Below are 17,771 nucleotides of genomic sequence, written 5' to 3'. Positions count from 1 at the left end.
GTTTGAGCAAGGGGAAGGCAGGCCGGCGCGGGAGACGGGAGTGGCAAAGACACCGTGCCGTTGTTACGCACCCACTGCGTGCCCCCCACGTTGTCGCACACCCGGGCCAGCGCCCCGGGACTTTTGGGCGACCCTTGGGCGTCTGGCCCGGCCGCCTGCCGATGGGCACGTTGGGCCAGCTGTACGTTAAGCACGTGTGTGTTCTTGGGCGTGTTGGAGCCTCGGTGTGGGCGACCTGGGGTACCTCTGCGGCGTGCAGACCAGCCGGCCGCGTCAGGAGCCGCGGCTGTCGCGGGCCAGGCTCGCGGTGGGGGCCCCGGGGCTGCAGGCGCTTCTGCCCTCAGGCCTGATGCTCTGTGTTTGTTTCGGGCTGGTTGGTGTTTTCAGTTCTTTGGCCCACTAAGGTAGAGGAACTTTCCAGAACAGCTCCCCAGTCTTTCTTGTGTGAGAACATGCTCGAACACTGGTTCTCTTAGTTACTCAGTGCCCACCGGGTACCAGGGTCTGTTCCCTAGTTTGGGGGATGGCACAGGTGCTCAAGCCCCCAGCCCTCCCGGAGCCTGTGTTCCCGTGGGGGACACAGTGTGTCTGGATGTGGGTGTGCCGAGGACGGAAGCCCCCCAGGGAAGCCCTGCTGAGGAGGGGGCGGAGCCAGGACAGAGAGCAGTGGAGGCCGAGAACAGCAAGAGCAAAGGCCCTGGGGCAGGCGCAGGTGTGTGAGTGCTGGGGTCTGGGAGCAGCAAGGCCAGGCCGGACATGAGGCCTGGAGGCAGTGCTGGGCTCCATCCACCGTGGACAGAGCTCTTCTTAGTGATTGTGGCCTGCTGGCCACCGCACTAAAGATTGGGATAATCACTCTATTTCGTACATGAGGAACCAGGGGCTGGAACAGTCTCAGTATGAGCTGAAGGCACAGAGCATAAATGCAGGATGGGAATGCAGGCCATTGCGTTCCTCCCACTGAAACACCAGTCCGGTTCTTTCTTGTGATAGTGGATGGAAACGTTGCTCAGAGTACAGGGTGGGGGCCAGACGCCCCTTCCCCTTCCCTCGTCCTGTGGCCAACGCCCCCCCCCCCCAAGATCACAAGTGGGTGCGTCTGGGGGCACATCCCGTGCCTTTGGGAAGGTCTGAGCTCCTACAAAGGGATCGCAGGTTTAGGCGGGTCTGTCTTGGGGCTTCACGGATGTGGATCCTGTTCCTTCCCTGGAGATGTAACGTGCGTCCTGTAATCCGTGTGCATGGTGGGGAATTCAGGTGAGAGCCCATGCTGGAGTTTGTCTGCATCCCATCCCGGTGCTGCCCGTGGGAAGGCCCCTGAGTGGCCCCCCCTTCCGCCCCCCAGAGCTGCGGATCCGATGTCCTGAGTGCTGGGCCTTGTGCAGAGTGTTGGGTCTGCGGTAACCACGGAGCTTTAACACGTTTGTTATTCTCTTGCGATGGCTCCTGCTAATAAAAATAATGATAGGGGTACTCGGGACTCCCCAGGCAAGGGGATTTCCTGCCCTTCACCACATCGTGCAGACGCTTCCTCGTGGTGCTGGCCAAGGGGTTCTAACTCAGGGCGATTAATGGGCACTTTTGCCTAGTGTCCCATTTAAAATTAGAAGAACTTCTGTACCGCTCCTTCCTGGCTTCCTTTTTTGTTGTTTGAGTCATGGTGTCTGTGCGTTTAATTGGGATTTAGGGAGAAGGACGTAGAAGTCACAGTTGCGGCGGCATGAGACGCACGTCTAGAATTCACGGATGCCCACCTGGCTGTGCTCCGAGCCCTCCGGCACCGTCCTGGTGGGGTCTGATTCGCACAGAGCAGAGCCCGGGCTGAGAGCCGCCCCTGGCCTTGCGCTCTGCTGATGGAGGGAAGGCGTGCGCTTGGTGGGGCTTACGGAGGTGGGCACCTCCTGGTGCCGGGAGCGGGGTGTCTCCCACAGAAGCCGAGTTGAACGCATGTTTTTTCAGGCCCCTCATCTGGGAGCCGTGGGACTCGGGGTCTCTGCAGGGTCCTCTGGCGTGGATCCCACAGAGCCGCCTTTCTGCTGGTGCCCAGGATCCAACAGGCCTGGGTTCTGGTCCCACCTCCGCCTCCCAGCAGGTTCCTGACCTCGGCCAGTTTCAGATTCTCGTGGAGCGTCAGCTCTGTATGTTTGAGAAAGGAACACGTTTGTTCGCTAGACAGGCTGTCCTGCGATAATCAGAGCGAGCTGACGCTTGCCCTCTAGCAGGTGCTCAGGAATGCAGCTAGCGTCGCCCTGATGACCCCGAGTCTGAGTGCAGCCCCTGCCCGTCGAGCTCCCACCACCGGGTGTCGTTCTCGGGCGCTTGGTGTATTTACGGGATCTTGTGGGTCATCCCCCCACCCCGCTCTGCTTTAGATGCGGGTCGATGGGGTTGCACACTGCCTTTGTCCTGCTTCTCCTGGGCACAGCTGAAATAGGAAGGAAGCCCGGGGTCACGCGTGCCATCCACACAAGAGTCCCCGATACCCCGCACGTCTTGGTCCTGTCTCGTCACCCCAGCATTTCCAAAACCGCTGGGAGCCGCTGACCATGCTGGAGCCCGGAGCCTGAGTCCAGGGCAGGTTCCTCCGGAGGCCCAGTCGCCGCGGGCACACGGTGGCTCCCAGGTGCCCAAAGAGCGTGGGCGCCGCCCTCGGCTGCCCCCTTGTTGCACTCTGCCGTGTCACCGTGGGAAACCACATCTTCCCGCCCCCACTCGCGGCCTGGCTCGTCTTTCCCGACTGTCCTGGCGGGCGGAGGCCAGTGCACAAAGATGTTCCCGGTGTCCTGGGTCCTGCTGTGCCTTCATCGGGCCTTCTCCGTGGAGGGACGCTGCGCTGTCGAGAAGTCTGGAAGCCTGGAGATGGGTTTCTGCCTCTCTCCCCGTGAGAGTCAAGGCCCTGCCTGTCTCCTGCACCCCACGCCCCACTTCTTCACTCCTGGGGGTTTTGGAGCTCAGCTGTGCTCAGCATTCAGGCAAATGACGAAATTAACTCTGAACCCTCAGGGCAAGATGACTCCCCAGTGCAGAGAATCCAGAAGGTTCTCTAAGTGATGGTTCTCTTTGCACAAAAAGGCAGAAAGGGTCCTGGGTCCTGAAGCTATTGGACTATCTGAATTGCTTTTGCTGATGCTCATGTTGCCGGGGCACAGATAGACTTTTGGGGTCATAGAGAAGTACTCGTTCCGATTATGGTGAGCTGTCTGTTAGGAGTTCATTTGTTCGGGCAGATGCACACACATCTCCCGAGAGCCCGAAGCCCCCTTTTCCAGCCTTGACTTACCGCCCGTCTCCCGTTTTTTCCCCCAGTGCTGCACATGCAGGGCCCCGTCGATGGCAGTCTTTATGCCAAGGTGAGGAAGAAGAGCGCCTCGGATCCCGGTGTCCCCGGAGGGCCCCCTGCTGTCCCCACTGCCGGCAGCCCAGACCACGGCGACCACACCCTGTCGGTCAGCAGCGACTCCGGCCACTCCACCGCCTCTGTCAGGACCGACAGGACCGAGGAGCACCTTGCCGTGGGGCCGAGGCGGGGCCTGAGCCCCCAGGAGAAGGCCGAGCTGGACCAGCTGCTCAGCGGCTTTGGCCTGGAAGATTCTGGAAGCCCCATCAAGGATATGACCGATGCTCCCAGCAAGTACAGCGGGACACGCCACGTCGTACCTGCTCAGGTGCACGTGAACGGGGACGCCACGCTCAAGGACCGGGAGACGGACATCCTGGACGACGAGATGCCCGGCCATGACCTGCACAGCGTGGACAGCATCGGAACCCTGTCCTCCTCGGAGGGCCACCCGTCGGCCCACCTGGGCCCCTTCACCTGCCATCAGAGCAGCCAGAACTCCCTCCTGTCGGACGGGTTTGGCAGCAACCCCAGCGAGGATGCCCACAGCAGCCTTGCCCCCGACCTGAGCCTCCGCGTGGACCCCCTGTACGAGCGGGAGCGGGCGTTCGGGATCCGAGACTCCAAGCACCCGCAGCCGGTGCTCCGGAGGCCCTCTGTGTCCGCCCAGACGCAGGCCTACGGACAGAGCGGCTACTCCACGCAGACCTGGGTGCACCAGCAGCAGATGGTGGCCGCCCACCAGTATAGCTTCGCTCCCGACGCCGAGGCCAGGCTCGCCGGCCGCGGCCCGGAGGACGGCTCCGGCCTGGTGCAGGCCCAGCCCAGGGTTCCGGTCACCCCCACCCGGGGGGCGGGCGGCAGAGTGGCCCTCCAGAGGGGCATGGGCCCCGCACCCCATGTCCCCGATGCGCAGCGGCCCCCTCCCGGCAAAGCGTTCAAGCCCAGATTTCCAGACGTCAGAGTCGTGAATGGGACTGGACCGGAGCCGAGCGCGGACCCCTCCCCAGGCTCACCCACCCTGGACATCGACCAGTCCATTGAGCAGCTCAACAGGCTCATCTTGGAGCTGGACCCTACTTTTGAGCCCATCCCCACCCACATGAACACGCCAGGCAGCCAGGCTAACGGCGCCATGCCCCCCGACAGCGTGGGTGGCAGGCTGCGGGCGAGTGGCCTGCAGGACACGGGAGAGGGCCCGGGCAGGGCCTCCGTGCGGCAAGGTGAGCGGGAGTCCCACGGGATGCACACTTGTCTGCCTTTGTGTCTTATGGGACGGGGCCTTGCAGAGGAGTGCCGGGCTCATCCTAGGTCTGGGGGAGGGCAGCAGAGGCGATAGGGGGGCCCCTGGGCACAGCCTTGTGGGGACAGGTCAGCAGCTGTGCACCTAGCTGGCTTTGCAGGGAGTGGGGGGCTGCTCATGGGTCCGGCAGGCCCCAGAGGGTGGAACACTCAGGAGTGGGGAAGGATGGCGCGGATGAGGGAATCCCAACATGGGTCCCCACATTCATGAAGCCAGACACCCGGAGGGCACTGCTTGTCCATTACAGCCACCCCAGCCGGCTCTGGTCTCCACACCACACGTTCCAGGGATGAGGGCCTTGCAGACCTCCTGAGTCAGCATGGCCCCACCGCTGCAGGGGTGCACCGAGCCCCCCACAGGGACTGTGCCCCTCATGTTGGGATGGGGTCTGTGACTTGCTGTCCGTGTCGGGGAGGCATAAAGCTGTGGGGCCCCAGAGAGCTGGCCAGGTGTGCGTGGGGACCAGCCAGCAGGCAGAGGGTGCTGGAACGGAGGGAGGGGGTCAGGGGCAGGGAACAGTATGTGAAGGCCGTGTGGAGAAGGTGCTTCCCCACATAGAAGATGGAGCCCTGCGGGCATCCAAGCCGGGGAGCCACGGATGTCTGGGGAGGCTGAGGGGGCTGCGTTCTGGACACCTGTCCGCTCTTAGGCAGGGGCCTGGACTCAGAGGCCGCCTAAAGGCTGCGAGCATGGTGTCCACGTGAGGCCAGGCTCTCCTGCGTTGGAATGTCAGCAGGCTCCCTGGGTCCCTGTAGGAGTGAAGACAGGAGGAGTCACGAAGGAGGGCGCGCTGTCACCTCCCTGTCCTTCTGTGTCTGACCCTGAGTGCCGCGCATCATGCTGAGCCCGTAACCCTGACGGACAGATTAACATTCACTGGCGGGGTTCTCTGGACCCCTTTCATCTCCTTAAGGCCCCTTGGCTGCAGGGACAGAGGCCCGTCTTAGAGTTGAGTTTTCGGAGGTGTCAGTAGATGAAGTGACCCGCCCAAGGTCACACGGGTCACATACAGTAGAGCAGAAAGAGGTCTCTGGTCTGCGCCCAGACACCCTGGCCGCTGCTGGTAGGAGGCCTGCTCCCGAGCAGCCATGAGCTGACTCTGAGGGAGTGGCTCCCGGCGTTGGGACAGGGGTGGAGCGTGGCGTGCGGCTCCAAAGTGAGGCTACGGCTTTCGTGAGCACCCAGCAGGGAAGGGCAGCCTGCCTGAGGCTTGCCCTGCATCGGCCACAAAGCTTGACAGTGTAGAGGTGTGCTCACAAGAGCCCACGAGCAGGTTTTGCCTCTCGTTCTGGGACATCTTGTCTTGGTAACAGTCCCTTCAAACGAAGGCTCATGTCTGTAGCTCTCAGACATTCAGATTGAGGCGAAAGGGAACTCTACCTCCCTGGTAGGTATAGAGAATACTGGAACCCCTTTGGTTTTTTTTTTTTTTTAAAGATTTTATTTATTTATTTACATATGTATGTATGTACGTACATATGAACGAATGAATGACCTTGGGGGGAGAGAGAGCATGCATGTGCAGGGGAGGGGCAGAGGGAGAGAGAGAATCTCAAGCAGACTCCATGCTGAGGGGAGCCCCAAGCAGGGCTCGATCCCAGGACCCTGAGATCATGACTGGAGCTGAGATCAAGAGTCGGACACTTAATGGACTGAGCCACCCAGGTGTCCCAGGACCCATTTGATTTTTAAACTTAAATGTCAGTATTTGTACTTCTCAGTTGGAAAAGGCTGGATCAGCCAGCAACAGAAAAAAAAATCACTAGGTGGCGGGGGAGGTCCCAACAGGGTAGCTAACCAACTGGATTTGAGTCCTGGAACATTCCAGGCTTGGGGATGCAAGAAACCTGTGCTTTGAAGAACTTCCAGATCCCGAGCCTTGATGGGGAGGCCAGGGCTGCTGAGCTGAGCCACATGTGGCCAAGCAGGAGGGACCGGCAAGTCCGAAAGGCGCCATGGCATGCCCAGCTTGGTGGCCATCACCCCACACGTGCATCATGTCTGTGTCCCTGAGGCTTGGCCCCAAGGACACATGTCTGACCAGAGCCACCTTGAGTCTTGCTCAGACAGGAAAGGGGTGGGAAACTTCCAAGGTGCTGTATCTTCCAGCAAGACCCTGCCTGGTCTGCCTTGTGTCTCAGGTGCACTCCTTGCTGTAAGGAATACCTGGGTGCAGGGACCTCAGCATCCAGAGGTGAGTAGGATCCCTCACTCTTTGTAGAATGTGTACCGATCGTAAGAAAGACCACCAGTCACCTAGTGGTAGGAAGTTGGGAGTGGCATTCCCCGGAGCTCCTTCTGGGGACTGCTACGTGTCCTTACAGCTCATGAGTGGCTGCACACCCATTGTGGGTCTGGTTATTTCTGAGAGGAAGATTGTATGGGAAAGCTAAGCATTTCCTGAGAAAGTCTGGTGGATACCAGCACTGTAGTCATGATGGTGATGGTGATGATGATGGTGGTGCTAGTGGTGATGGTGACAGTGGTGGTGGTGGTGATGATGATGGTGATGATAGTGGAAATGGTGGTGATGGTGGTGATGGTGGTGCTAGTGGTGATGGTGACAGTGGTGGTGGTGGTGATGATGATGGTAATGATAGTGGAAATGGTGGTGATGATGGTGATGGTGGTGATGGTGACGGTGGTGGTGGTGATGATGATGACAGTGGTGATGGTGATAATGATGGTGATGATGGTGATGGTTGTGATGATGGTGATGGTGATATGGTAATGATGATGGTGGTGGTGATGGTAATGATGATGGTTATGATGATGGTGGTGGTGATGATGATGAGGGTGGTGATGGTGATGACGATGGTGATGGTGGCGATGATGGTGATGGTTGTGATGGTGATGGTGATATGGTGATGATGATGGTGGTGGTGATGATGGTAATGATGGTTATGATGATGGTGGTGGTGATAATGATGAGGGTGGTGATGGTGATGACGATGGTGATGGTGGCGATGGTGGTGATGGTGCTGGTGATATGGTGATGATGATGATGGTGGTGATGATGGTAATGATGGTTATGATGATGATGGTGGTGATGATGATGAGGGTGGTGATGGTGACGATGATGGTGATGGTGGCGATGATGGTGATGGTGGTGGTGACCACTAGTGTAATAGGTGTTGATGATGACGGTAACAATTACGGTAAGCACTGTCACTCTGAGGGCTTGTGCTGTCCCAGGCATTAGGTTTGAGCTTCTCTGAGTCACCCATGATCTTTATGCCTACCGTGGTATATAACCAGAGCTCCCGTCTGCCTGACTGTGCGTTCTGTGGCTGAGCCCCTATTCCACTCAACTCTAATTCTGCCACCAGCCAGAAAGCCCCTTTGTGTCCTGGCATTGGTGATGTTTGTCAGTAGAGGGGTGTGGTGCTGGCAGGAAGGGAGATGACTCTCCAAGGACCCATGTGGCTCTGCTGAATTCAAGAGGCTCATCACAGGACAGTGTAGGGAGCCTGTCCCTGCCCACAAGACAGGAAGAGTCGTCCAGAGGTGGCCTGTCAGAAAGCTTTCACCCCGTGAAAGGGGGTGAGTTGGGGGGGGAGTTGGGTTTTGGGGTGTTTCTGTGTCTCTTTGGCTCCCTCAGTCTGCTCTGACACCCTGGCTGTGTACCCCTCTGTGCAGCCCGGCACATAGGTAGGTTTCTCGGGTCACATCCTTTAAGTGGGGAGACTTTGCCTGATGATACCCAGGTAGCAAAGGAAATGACTCAATCTGTAAAATGTATGATCCCGCGGATGGCAGGAAGCCAGCTCCGTTTTTCCCATCCCTCCAGGGCTCCTTGCTTCACGTTGCCAAATATTTTGTTCATATTACATCAACCCCAGCCCACAATGACAGGATCCTGGCAGACCTCCCATTGTGTTTGTGGGACCCTGCTTCCGGCATTCTTCATGTTCGTCTACAGACGTGGACATCCACCGCGTTAATACTCAACTGAGTCAGGGAACTCGTTTATACTCAGGAATTCAGAGCAATGAGAAGGAGCAGCTTTTATTTTAAGTAGGCTCCATGCCCAGCGCGGAGCCCAAGGTGGGGCTTGAACCCACGACCCTGAGATCAAGACCTGAGCTGAGATCAAGAGTCGGACGCTTCCCCCACTGAGCCACCCAGGTGCCCTGAGAAGTAGCAACTTTAAATCATTGATTCTGGATAGCCCATCCATTGAAGTTAGATGTTAAACCCCCAACCAGAGGGATCTAGCATGAGAAGGGGAGGGTATGTGGGTGCTCAGAAACAGCCTGACATCATTGCCCTGCGCACCTTGTTTTCCATGGGAGAGACCCACAGATGTGCAGCAACCCAAGGTCACATCAGCACCAGGACGGCCGCCTCTGAGCAAGTCTGCAAGGCAAGGGGGCCTCAGCAAGAGCCCGGCAGTGGGGCCTTGCCTGTGGAGGTCTGGGAGGGGGCGGCCGCAGCTCCCACGCCCAGAGCAGCCCGATCCTACATATTAGGAGAAATGGAAGTGCCTGTTGCATTTGGGTAGTGGGCGACACAGTGCATCCGTGGTGATTTTCTAAAGTCCCAAGTTCAGGGGCGTCTGGATGGCTCAGTCGTTAAGCGTCTGCCTTCGGCTCAGGTCCTGATCCCAGGGTCCTGGGATCGAGCCCCGCATTAGACTCCCTGCTCCACGGGAAGCCTGCTTCTCCCTCGCCCACTCCCCCTGCTTGTGTTCCCTCTTTCACTGTGTTTCTCTCTGTCAAATAAATAAATAAAATCTTTAAAAATAATAATAATAAAAAAAAGTCCCAAGTTCAGTGGTTTGTGCAGTGCACGTTGCAGTCAAGCTCATCCCCATTAGCGGTCAGTCCTGTCTCCCAGCCCCGGCCCCTGGCCGCCCCTAATCTGCCTTCCAACTCTGGGTTTGCCTATGCTGGGCATTTCATCTAAATGGAATTGTACGACGTGCGTCTGATTTCTTTCGCTGAGCATCTGCTTTTCCACGCTCATCCACGTTGTAGCGTGTGTTAGAGCTTCATTCCTGTGTAAGGCTGATTGTATTCCACAGGGCGAGTGGACACAGTATGTATGTCCATTCATCCGGGCGTGGGTACTGTGAACATCTGTGTACAAGTGTTAGTCTGAATGTGTTCGGTTCTTTTTTGTTTTTTAAAGATTTTATTTGAGAGAGAGAGAAGGAGAGAGCGCACAAGCAGGGGGAGGGTCAGAGGGAGAAGCAGGCTCCCCGTGAGTGCGGAGCCCCACGTGGGGCTCGATCCCAGGACCCAGGATCATGACCTGAGCCAAAGGCGGACGCTTCACCGACCGAGCCACCCAGGCGCCCCGAATGTTTTTTTTTTTTTTTTTTTAAAGATTTTATTTATTTATTTGAGAGAGAGAGAATGAGAGACAGAGAGCATGAGAGGGGGAGGGTCAGAGGAAGAAGCAGACTCCCTGCCGAGCAGGGAGCCCGACGTGGGACTCGATCCTGGGACTCCAGGATCATGACCTGAGCCGAAGGCAGTTGCTTAACCAACTGAGCCACCCAGGCGCCCACCCCTGAATGTTTTTAATTCTTGAGTGGAACTGCCGGGCCACATGGCCCGTTTTTGTTTAAGGTGTCGAGGGACCACCCCCTCCATTGTTTGAAAGTTCGCTTTAGAGACCCCCTGGCCTCTGGCGTGGCTGGCTTGTTTCCCAAAGCTCTTGCCGTGGGTGTGCTAAGAACAGGTTGGTCCACACGGATGTGACCCCCTAATGGACACATGCACCGTCACTTACAGACAGCTGTCGTTTGTTTAACCCGTGGGTAGAGGGTGGTAAGGTCCTCTGTGTCGGGATAGAGAGGTCATGACATCTCTAGCGGGGGTGGGCCTCGGGGTCATAGCTCTAGTCTTCATTTCTCCTCATAGCCCATCAGCCAGCTGGGCCTGCGGCCGCACCTGCCCACATCACCATCCACTGAGGGTGGTCCTGAAGGTGGACGGCTCTGACGACCGTCCTAGGTCAACGGTATGGTTGTGGGGCATCTGGGTGGCTCAGTCGGTGAAGCATCTGCATTCGGCTCAGGTCATGATCTCGGGGTCCTGGGATCGAGCCCTGCATCGGGCTCCTTGCTCAGGGCGGGAGTCTGCTTCTCCCTCTCTCTCTGCTGCGCCCCTGCTTGTGCTTGCTCTCTCCCCCGCCCAACAAATAAATAAATAAAATCTTTAAAAAAAAAAAAAAAAGCTACGGTTACTAAAAGATGATGTGTTTGAGGAGCAGGCCAGCAAGATCTAGTGGTTTGGGGAGGGGAAAGATCATTCAAAGGGAAAATAAATTCAAAGACGTAAGAGGGACCCGAAGCCAGGCACCAAGCTCTGCTGATAATGTGTCTTCAGTGAGTCAGGTAGCGATCTTGCCTTTTGGTCGCTGTGTGGCTTCTTACATTTTGCTTGAAGTCATATCTGATTTTGAGTAAGTGGTGGGAGGAGGATCGCCAACCTTTCCTATATTGGAAGGGCAGCTTTCCCTTTTAAGCGCGCCTTTGGGGAAGAAATGCGACCTAACCAAGCACTTCAGTGTTTCCCAGTGAAAAGGATTTGCAGTTTTGCAATCCCAAAGACAGGCTTGCCTTCCTCGGCCCCCTGGCCTCATTGTGCCGGTGACAGCCCACTCTCACGGGCTCTGGCGCTGGGATGGGTCCGGGGGGGGGGGCGGGCTGTGGACAGGGCTAGGCATTTCTAACAAACGTCTCCTAGCTCTTCGTGAATATACCCTGCAGGTGGCGGGGACGGGCCACCCCTGTGGCAGCTTAGGGAGAAATAAAGCTCCTCGAGCCATTCTGGGAACATTTAAGCTGGGCAGGTGGGCTTTTCACTTTCACTGTCACGCTGAGCAGATCCTTCGCCCTCTCCCACCCTCTCTTGAGAAGCTACACGTGTCCAGTTGAATGAGCTGAACTGGGGAGGCCTCCCAAAACCGCGGGGCAGTGTTTGGCCATTGTTTGTCTTCACTCATAGGAATGCGAGGGAGTTTCCAGAACCCACTGTGCATGCTTCTACGATGCAGCACTTCATTCTTCCACGGTTGTATAAAGATAAATAAATAGCTTCAGGGCACTTTGCCTTCTAGTGGCCCAGATGGAAGACAAAGGTTGTGTTCTCAGGGGTTTCCATCGACGCTCAAGGGCCGGAGTCTGTCCCCTTCGCTACACAGAGCAGTCACCTGGGAACGTTACCAGATGCGGAGACGGCTTCCTCCTCCGGAGGGCCGGCTTGGGTTGACCTGGGCGGGAATCGAGCGTCAGAATTATTTTAAATGCCCCCCCGTACGTGGAACTCGGGGCTTGAAACCTGCCTCTGTGCTCAGCGTGGTCATGAGTTTGGGGGCCCTTGGGAAGTTGTTAAAAAAATGCCAGGCTCTGGGCCTCAGTCCCAGGGAAGGGGTGAGGTCTGCGTGCCAGGAATTTCAGTGCCGTGCTAATGTGCGGCCAAGTTTGAGAACTGTTGTTCTGTACTTGTGGTTCTGCCTGGGCGTGCACCCTGCTCACCTGGAGGGCTGACCCCCGCTCGCTGAGGCGGGAGAGCCCCGCCCGAAGGTGGTTCGGATACGACCCGTTTCCAACCCCGTTGTGGAATTTGGAAGCTGTTCGGGAGTCTCGTGCCGGGGACCAGGGTGGTGACGGCTGGTCTGGGCTGTATTTCGACAGCACAGAGGAGGGGCTGGGACCCCAGCTTGTGAGTTGTCAAGCTCTTCACCTGTGGACAAGATCAGACAGTCCCCTCGAGAGGTCTGAATCGCCCTCGTGGAGTGTAAGGAAGATACAACGATCAGTGTATTTACCAACAGGTGCAGACTTGCCAAGGGGCTTCTGTTTTTTTTTTCTTTTTAATCCAGTTTTTTAGTGAGTAATCTGAGCAGGTCACATCCTGCACCTCTGTTGACTCAGTGGCAAATCGGTGACAACCATGCTGATCTTCCAGGTCAGGCTGAATTTAGTCCTGGTGCCAAGAGCTTTGTGGGCACCCCATGGTCTTGGCCTGAATCCTCTGCTTCCGTAGGGGCTCAGTGGGGGCGTCCGGGTACCCGAGACGAGGACTGTCCTCAGCACCCGGTAATTTCCCTGCCCTGGCCCTCACCACCCCTTCTGGTGACGGCTGGTGTAAGTTGCATCCACCATAGACCGGTGACTGGGCGTGCCGGGGGCTTCTGTCCTGGTGCCGTGAGCTCTGCGGGGCCCAATCACAGCCAGGCTCCATCCCTACATGTCCCCTGAATGACCGAATGACCCAGCCTGCAAACTCCTGCACCCCACGCTGAATCCGAGCCTCCCGGAGCCTGGCTAAGGCTGAGCTGACCCAAGGTTCGCAGGCTCAGCGGGTGTATCCTGTCCTTGAACCCCAGCACCGCCCCTTCCCTGGGAATAGTGAATTTGCAAAAATGAGACACGCGGGTGTTTGGGAAAGGCAGCAAGGGGGCCTCCCGGGAACACCTGCCCCGCTGTAAGCCTGGGGAGGGGAGCCCCAAGGCCCAGGGTGTGTGGTGTCCTGTGGCAGGAGGAGAGGAGACCAGTTGAAGACCTGTGAATGCCCAGCAGAAGGGCCGTTGGGGTCAACGGGAGGGACAGGCTCACAGCACTCGGCAGAGGAAGACCGACTTGGCCCGACCCTCTGTGGGGACTGGGATTGTGGGTGGATGCGCGGGTTACCGGGGATTTTTGCGGATTTTGTGGTCCTGGGTTGCCGTGTTTTCTGCATTGATTCCAACGTCCTCTGTGACTGTGTGGGGCTGCTGAGGTCCCGGTGTCTTGGCTACTGGCTGGGAAGCAGCAGGGAGCAGGTGCATCTTAGCAGGTGGGCGGAGAGGGGCAGGGGCGTGTCTGAACAGGGGTGTAGGGCTGGGGCTGTGCAGGGAGGGATGGGGATGGGGGTGTCCGGGGCTCAGCACCCAGGCCCGTGGCCTGTGGGATGCCCCCAGAGGGAGCCTAGGGCTTGTTACCCCTTCTCCCCGTGGTCCTCAGAACGGACCCCTCCCCATGGAGGGCTGAGTGCACCCATTGTGCTGCTTTAGCTCGAGCCTTTCTGGCCTTCATTTGGTCTGTTTCCCTCTTTCCCGGATGTGACTTCTTCATTGAAAAAGAAAAACGGGGACATGGCCAGATGGATGTAGCTGATTCTTTAATACAGTTCGGAGAATAGGTTTGAAGTATTTCGCTATTCAACTCAAGTGAAGTCCAGGCATCTTGTTTTTCTGACTTTAAAAGTGATACATATCAGAGCACAGACCGCGGTCCAGCGTCGCGGCCACCAAAAGGCCACCAAAAATCCTCCGTGCACACTCAGCGAGGGGAGGGCGGGCTCCATCCTGACCTCAGGGTCTCGCCCTTGTGCTTCTTGAGCCCCTGCTGTGTGCGAGGCACCGGGAACCAGATGCACACAGATCCCTCCTGGGAATGATGCTGGGAGAAGCGGGAAATGAACAAAAGTGGGTTCCGATCGTGACAGGCTGGGACATCACACTCCGTGACAGAAGCTAGAGAGCAGAGGACACCCGGTGGATGATTCCGTTTATAGGAAACGTCCAGAACCGGCAAGACCAGAGGTCGCCAGGGGCGGGGGGAGGGGAACGGGCAGTGGTTGCTCTAATGTTCTGGAACTAGAAAAAATAAGAGTGTCAATTTGGGAAATTGTAGTCAGGTTTTAATTAAGGCCTCTGTCCTCTGCTGTGGGAAAAGCACCTGCAGCCCACGCGTTTCTCCTGTCAGGCTCCTCGGGGGACGAGCCGCTGGGCGGAAGGTTCCGGAAGCTGAGCCTCGGGCAGTATGACAACGATGCTGGGGGGCAGCCGGCCTTCTCCAAATGCGGATGGGCAAAGACCCCCGGTGCGGACCAGGCCGCAGGTCTGGCGCCTTTCCTGTCTCCAGCAGACGCCAAGGAGGTAGGCACCACCCCCTGAGCTGGACCAGCGCCCTTCCCGATCGCGGTCCCCTTACCACCCCGCCTCCCTCCCGTCTCGCAGGCAGGGGTGTGGTTGGGAGAGCCCAGGTGTGCAGCCCTACCCAGAAGGCACGGCGTGGCCACCGTGGGCTCCGTTGGGCCTCCGCTCCTGGACTGCGTGATGGGGGGAGACGGGAGCATGCAGGTGGCTCGCGGGTCCACGGCGGTGGCCAAGGGGACACGGACTTCCCCAAGGTCTTGGGCCGCGGGAGGGAAGCGGGAAGAAAGTGGGTCAGCGTGGCTGTGGGCCCCGTGGTGGGATCCACGGAGCGTCTTCTAGGCTTTCATCAGAACGCAGTAAGATAGGTCGAGCCCCGAACGATGGGCCCGTCCCCATCGGTGTTTTCATCGTGGTCGAGGCAGAAAGTGGGAGCCCAGAATAGCTTAGAAAAGCGATACCTGGATAAATCCTCTGTGTTTTCCTCTGTGCTGTGGTCTCACTGCCTGTGAGCACACACACCACAGGCAGGGATGATTTTGCCCTGTTCTCCACCGGGTGCCCGCCTCCCCACGGCCGGGCCATCTCTGCGGGCTCCGCGCAGCAGCAGGTGGATGGACCGCGGGGGACTCCCTCTTCCTTTGAGTTGTTGAAGCTCTTCCCAGTGGCCGCCAGTGGCAGGGCCGTGCATGGGGACCCAGCCCCCTGTCCCCGCACCGGGGGTCAGCCCGGGCCCGCCGTCAGGAGGTGGCCTTCACCCGACTCCCTGTGCCAATTCCAGACGGTGGCCGCCGCGTACCCCCCAGACCCCAGCGGGATCAGCAGCAGGACCTTCACTCCAACCAAGGGCGGCTCTGACTCGGCCTCTCCCACGCCGGCGTTTCCCGTGTCTCCAGAAACACCGTATGGTAAGCCAGAAGCCGAGCCTGCAGCGGACAGCGGCTCCCCTTCGGGGAGGACACGGCAACAGACTTCGCTTTCTCTTTTCCAGTGACGACACCCCCACATTATCTGCCGTTCACCCCACCTGGGCTGCCGGGGGACAGTGCCGGAGGTCTGTACAGAGGAGCTCAGGGTGAGAATCCCGCCTTTCCTCCTCTCCAGCATCTCATGCAGACGTGTTTCTGTGGGCGCCACATCTCGGACGCCTCCGAAGTGAGGAGGGCTCTTGCCTGGGGCGTGCGGCCCGCTGAGGGTTAACCGCAGCCTGCGTCTTGGTCTTGTGGGCGCACTTCTGTGCATCCTCACGTCTGCCCAGCGGGCAAGGGGAGGGTCGTGGGCGCTCGGAGCACAGTGTCCATGGTTTCAGCTCCTCCTACTGTTTCCTGGAGCAGGAAGAAGAAGCTGGAATGCCTGCCCTGCCCTTTACAGAGGAACTGGGGCTTGCGGGGTCAGCGAGCTCTCTGCTCTGTGCTTCAGGGCCGCCCGAGACCCCCGCCCATGGTCCTGGATCTCCCCAGGGGGTGACGACCTCTGGGACGGGTGTGTTGCGGCCCTTGCATACTTCCCCATCCTCGGCATGGTGCTCGAGTGCCCACGGGCCCAGGGCAGGGGACAGCAACCGGCAGCAGCCATGGGGCCAGTCCGCACCCCTTCCTGGGGACATCCCCCTCTTGCCTGGAGGGCCCAGGAGAGCCCGACCTCAGGCACGGGGAGAGGGGATGGGGCCGAAGCCCTGTGTGCATTTAAAACCTTTCTTCTCTGTGCTTGTAGATTCTTTCTGGTGCCGCCTCTCTGGGGAAGGCCCGTGAGGGTTCCGTGAGGGGCCATCAGGCACCTGGCGGGGGTCGTAGTGACGACAGCTGGTGCCACGTCCCTTCTTTCCCCAGAGAAAACCAGATCTGTGTGTCGTTTACAGGAAAGGCTGTCCTTCTCGCAGAGGTGGCTTTCATTGGAGCGCAGTAAGATGGCTTTAGACCATACACGCTTCTCTTTACTCGCAGAGCAGAGCGGTTAAACCGCCGGCCTCCCTTGGTGTGTGTGTGGGGGGGGGGCTGACACGTGGGCAAGGGGAGGGTGTGCAGTATGGTTGCATGAGTTTGTGCACTCTGGAAGCATCCCACGGGAGGAGACGCCTGTCCCAGCGGTTCAGCGCGGAGACGCACTCACAACGTCACGTGTCTGTTCTGCATTGGAACCATGTAGGTGGCAGCAAACACAGGGACACGGCTTCTGCCTCCACTCGTCCCCCTCCTCCTCCCTGAGCCGACCACGTGTTTAGACCAGCTTTGTGCGACACATGCTGGTGATGGCCGTGGGACATGGATGATGAGCCCAAGGAAAGAAAACACCGGAACAAACCTTCAGAATGCAGGCCCAGCAGAGCGCGAGGGCCCTGCTTGCGGGGGGCGGTCCCGTGTGCTGGGCGCACCCCGGGCGGTGACTGTAGGAGCTCATGTGTAGATGACATTTGCCCCATGGTCTTCACAGCATGATTTCTCTCCTCTTGTGGTCACATTACGGGGGCCGCTGTCCCTGTCGTCCCACTCACAGGTGGGGAAACGGACACAGAGAAGTTCAGCATGCTGCCCGAGCCACACAGCAGGCAGGGGGCAAAGCCAGGACTACACGCGGTCAGCCTCATCCCCCAGCCAGGGGCGTTTTGTTCCACATTGTCAGGTAGACAGGGCCTGGATTTAAGTCCGGTCATGGAATAACTGTGCCTCTCATAGTTAGTGACCCTCTGATCCTGTTTCCTCGTCTACCAATACAAGAATGCCTCGTCTGTGACCAGCGTGCAGGGGTGGGGCGGGATGTGTTAGGCGTCTGACGTAGTGCCTGGCTCTGTGTCATTTAGCGCCAGGTGCCACCGTGTGTATACATGAGAGTATTTCCTTTGAATCCCTGTCAGGAGGGTGGCGTTGGCCTCCTCGCATGGAGTAGATCTAGCCTTCCCTGTCCCTCCGCCCCCCGAGAAGTCCAGCCACACACCTGGCGGTATGTCAAACAGATGCCAGAAGGCTGAGCCGTGGAGGAAAGAAGCAGACTGACCGTGGCCCCAGGACCACGGAACCTGGATGGACCACATCCTGGGCCGTGGAACAGGCTTCCACAGAGCAGAGAGAATGGATGCCATGCAGGGAATCCAACCAGAAACTAGTAACAGGAAGGTAACAGGAAAATGTCCAAATGCCTGCAAATGAAGCGGCACTCTTGCAAATAATCCATGGGCCCAAGAGAAGATCTCACGGGAAATCACAAAGTATATTGAAATGAATAAAATGAAAGTAAAATATTTCACAAGTGGTAGGACAGAGC

The 17,771-nt window shown here is 58.2% G+C and overlaps 1 protein-coding gene across 8 annotated transcripts in view; it reads left to right on the top strand.

The window, feature by feature from the left end:
* Positions 1 to 17,771, top strand: part of TNS3 (tensin 3) — a 207,626-nt gene that overhangs the window by 140,061 nt on the left and 49,794 nt on the right. For 7 of the 8 annotated variants that reach the window (XM_078059911.1, XM_078059910.1, XM_036102704.2 and 4 more), the window contains 4 exons: positions 3,307 to 4,560; positions 14,314 to 14,516; positions 15,295 to 15,421; positions 15,505 to 15,588. In XM_078059911.1, coding sequence (XP_077916037.1) covers positions 3,307 to 4,560; positions 14,314 to 14,516; positions 15,295 to 15,421; positions 15,505 to 15,588 — 1,668 coding nt within the window. The remainder of the gene's footprint in view (positions 1 to 3,306; positions 4,561 to 14,313; positions 14,517 to 15,294; positions 15,422 to 15,504; positions 15,589 to 17,771) is intronic. The other variant, XM_036102705.2, reaches the window with a different exon arrangement.

Source organism: Halichoerus grypus, chromosome 12, assembly GCF_964656455.1.
Source record: "Halichoerus grypus chromosome 12, mHalGry1.hap1.1, whole genome shotgun sequence".
Classification (NCBI taxonomy): domain Eukaryota; kingdom Metazoa; phylum Chordata; class Mammalia; order Carnivora; family Phocidae; genus Halichoerus; species Halichoerus grypus.
The sequence above is the reverse complement of the archived record's forward strand: the minus strand, read 5'-3'. Positions and strand labels throughout refer to the sequence as shown.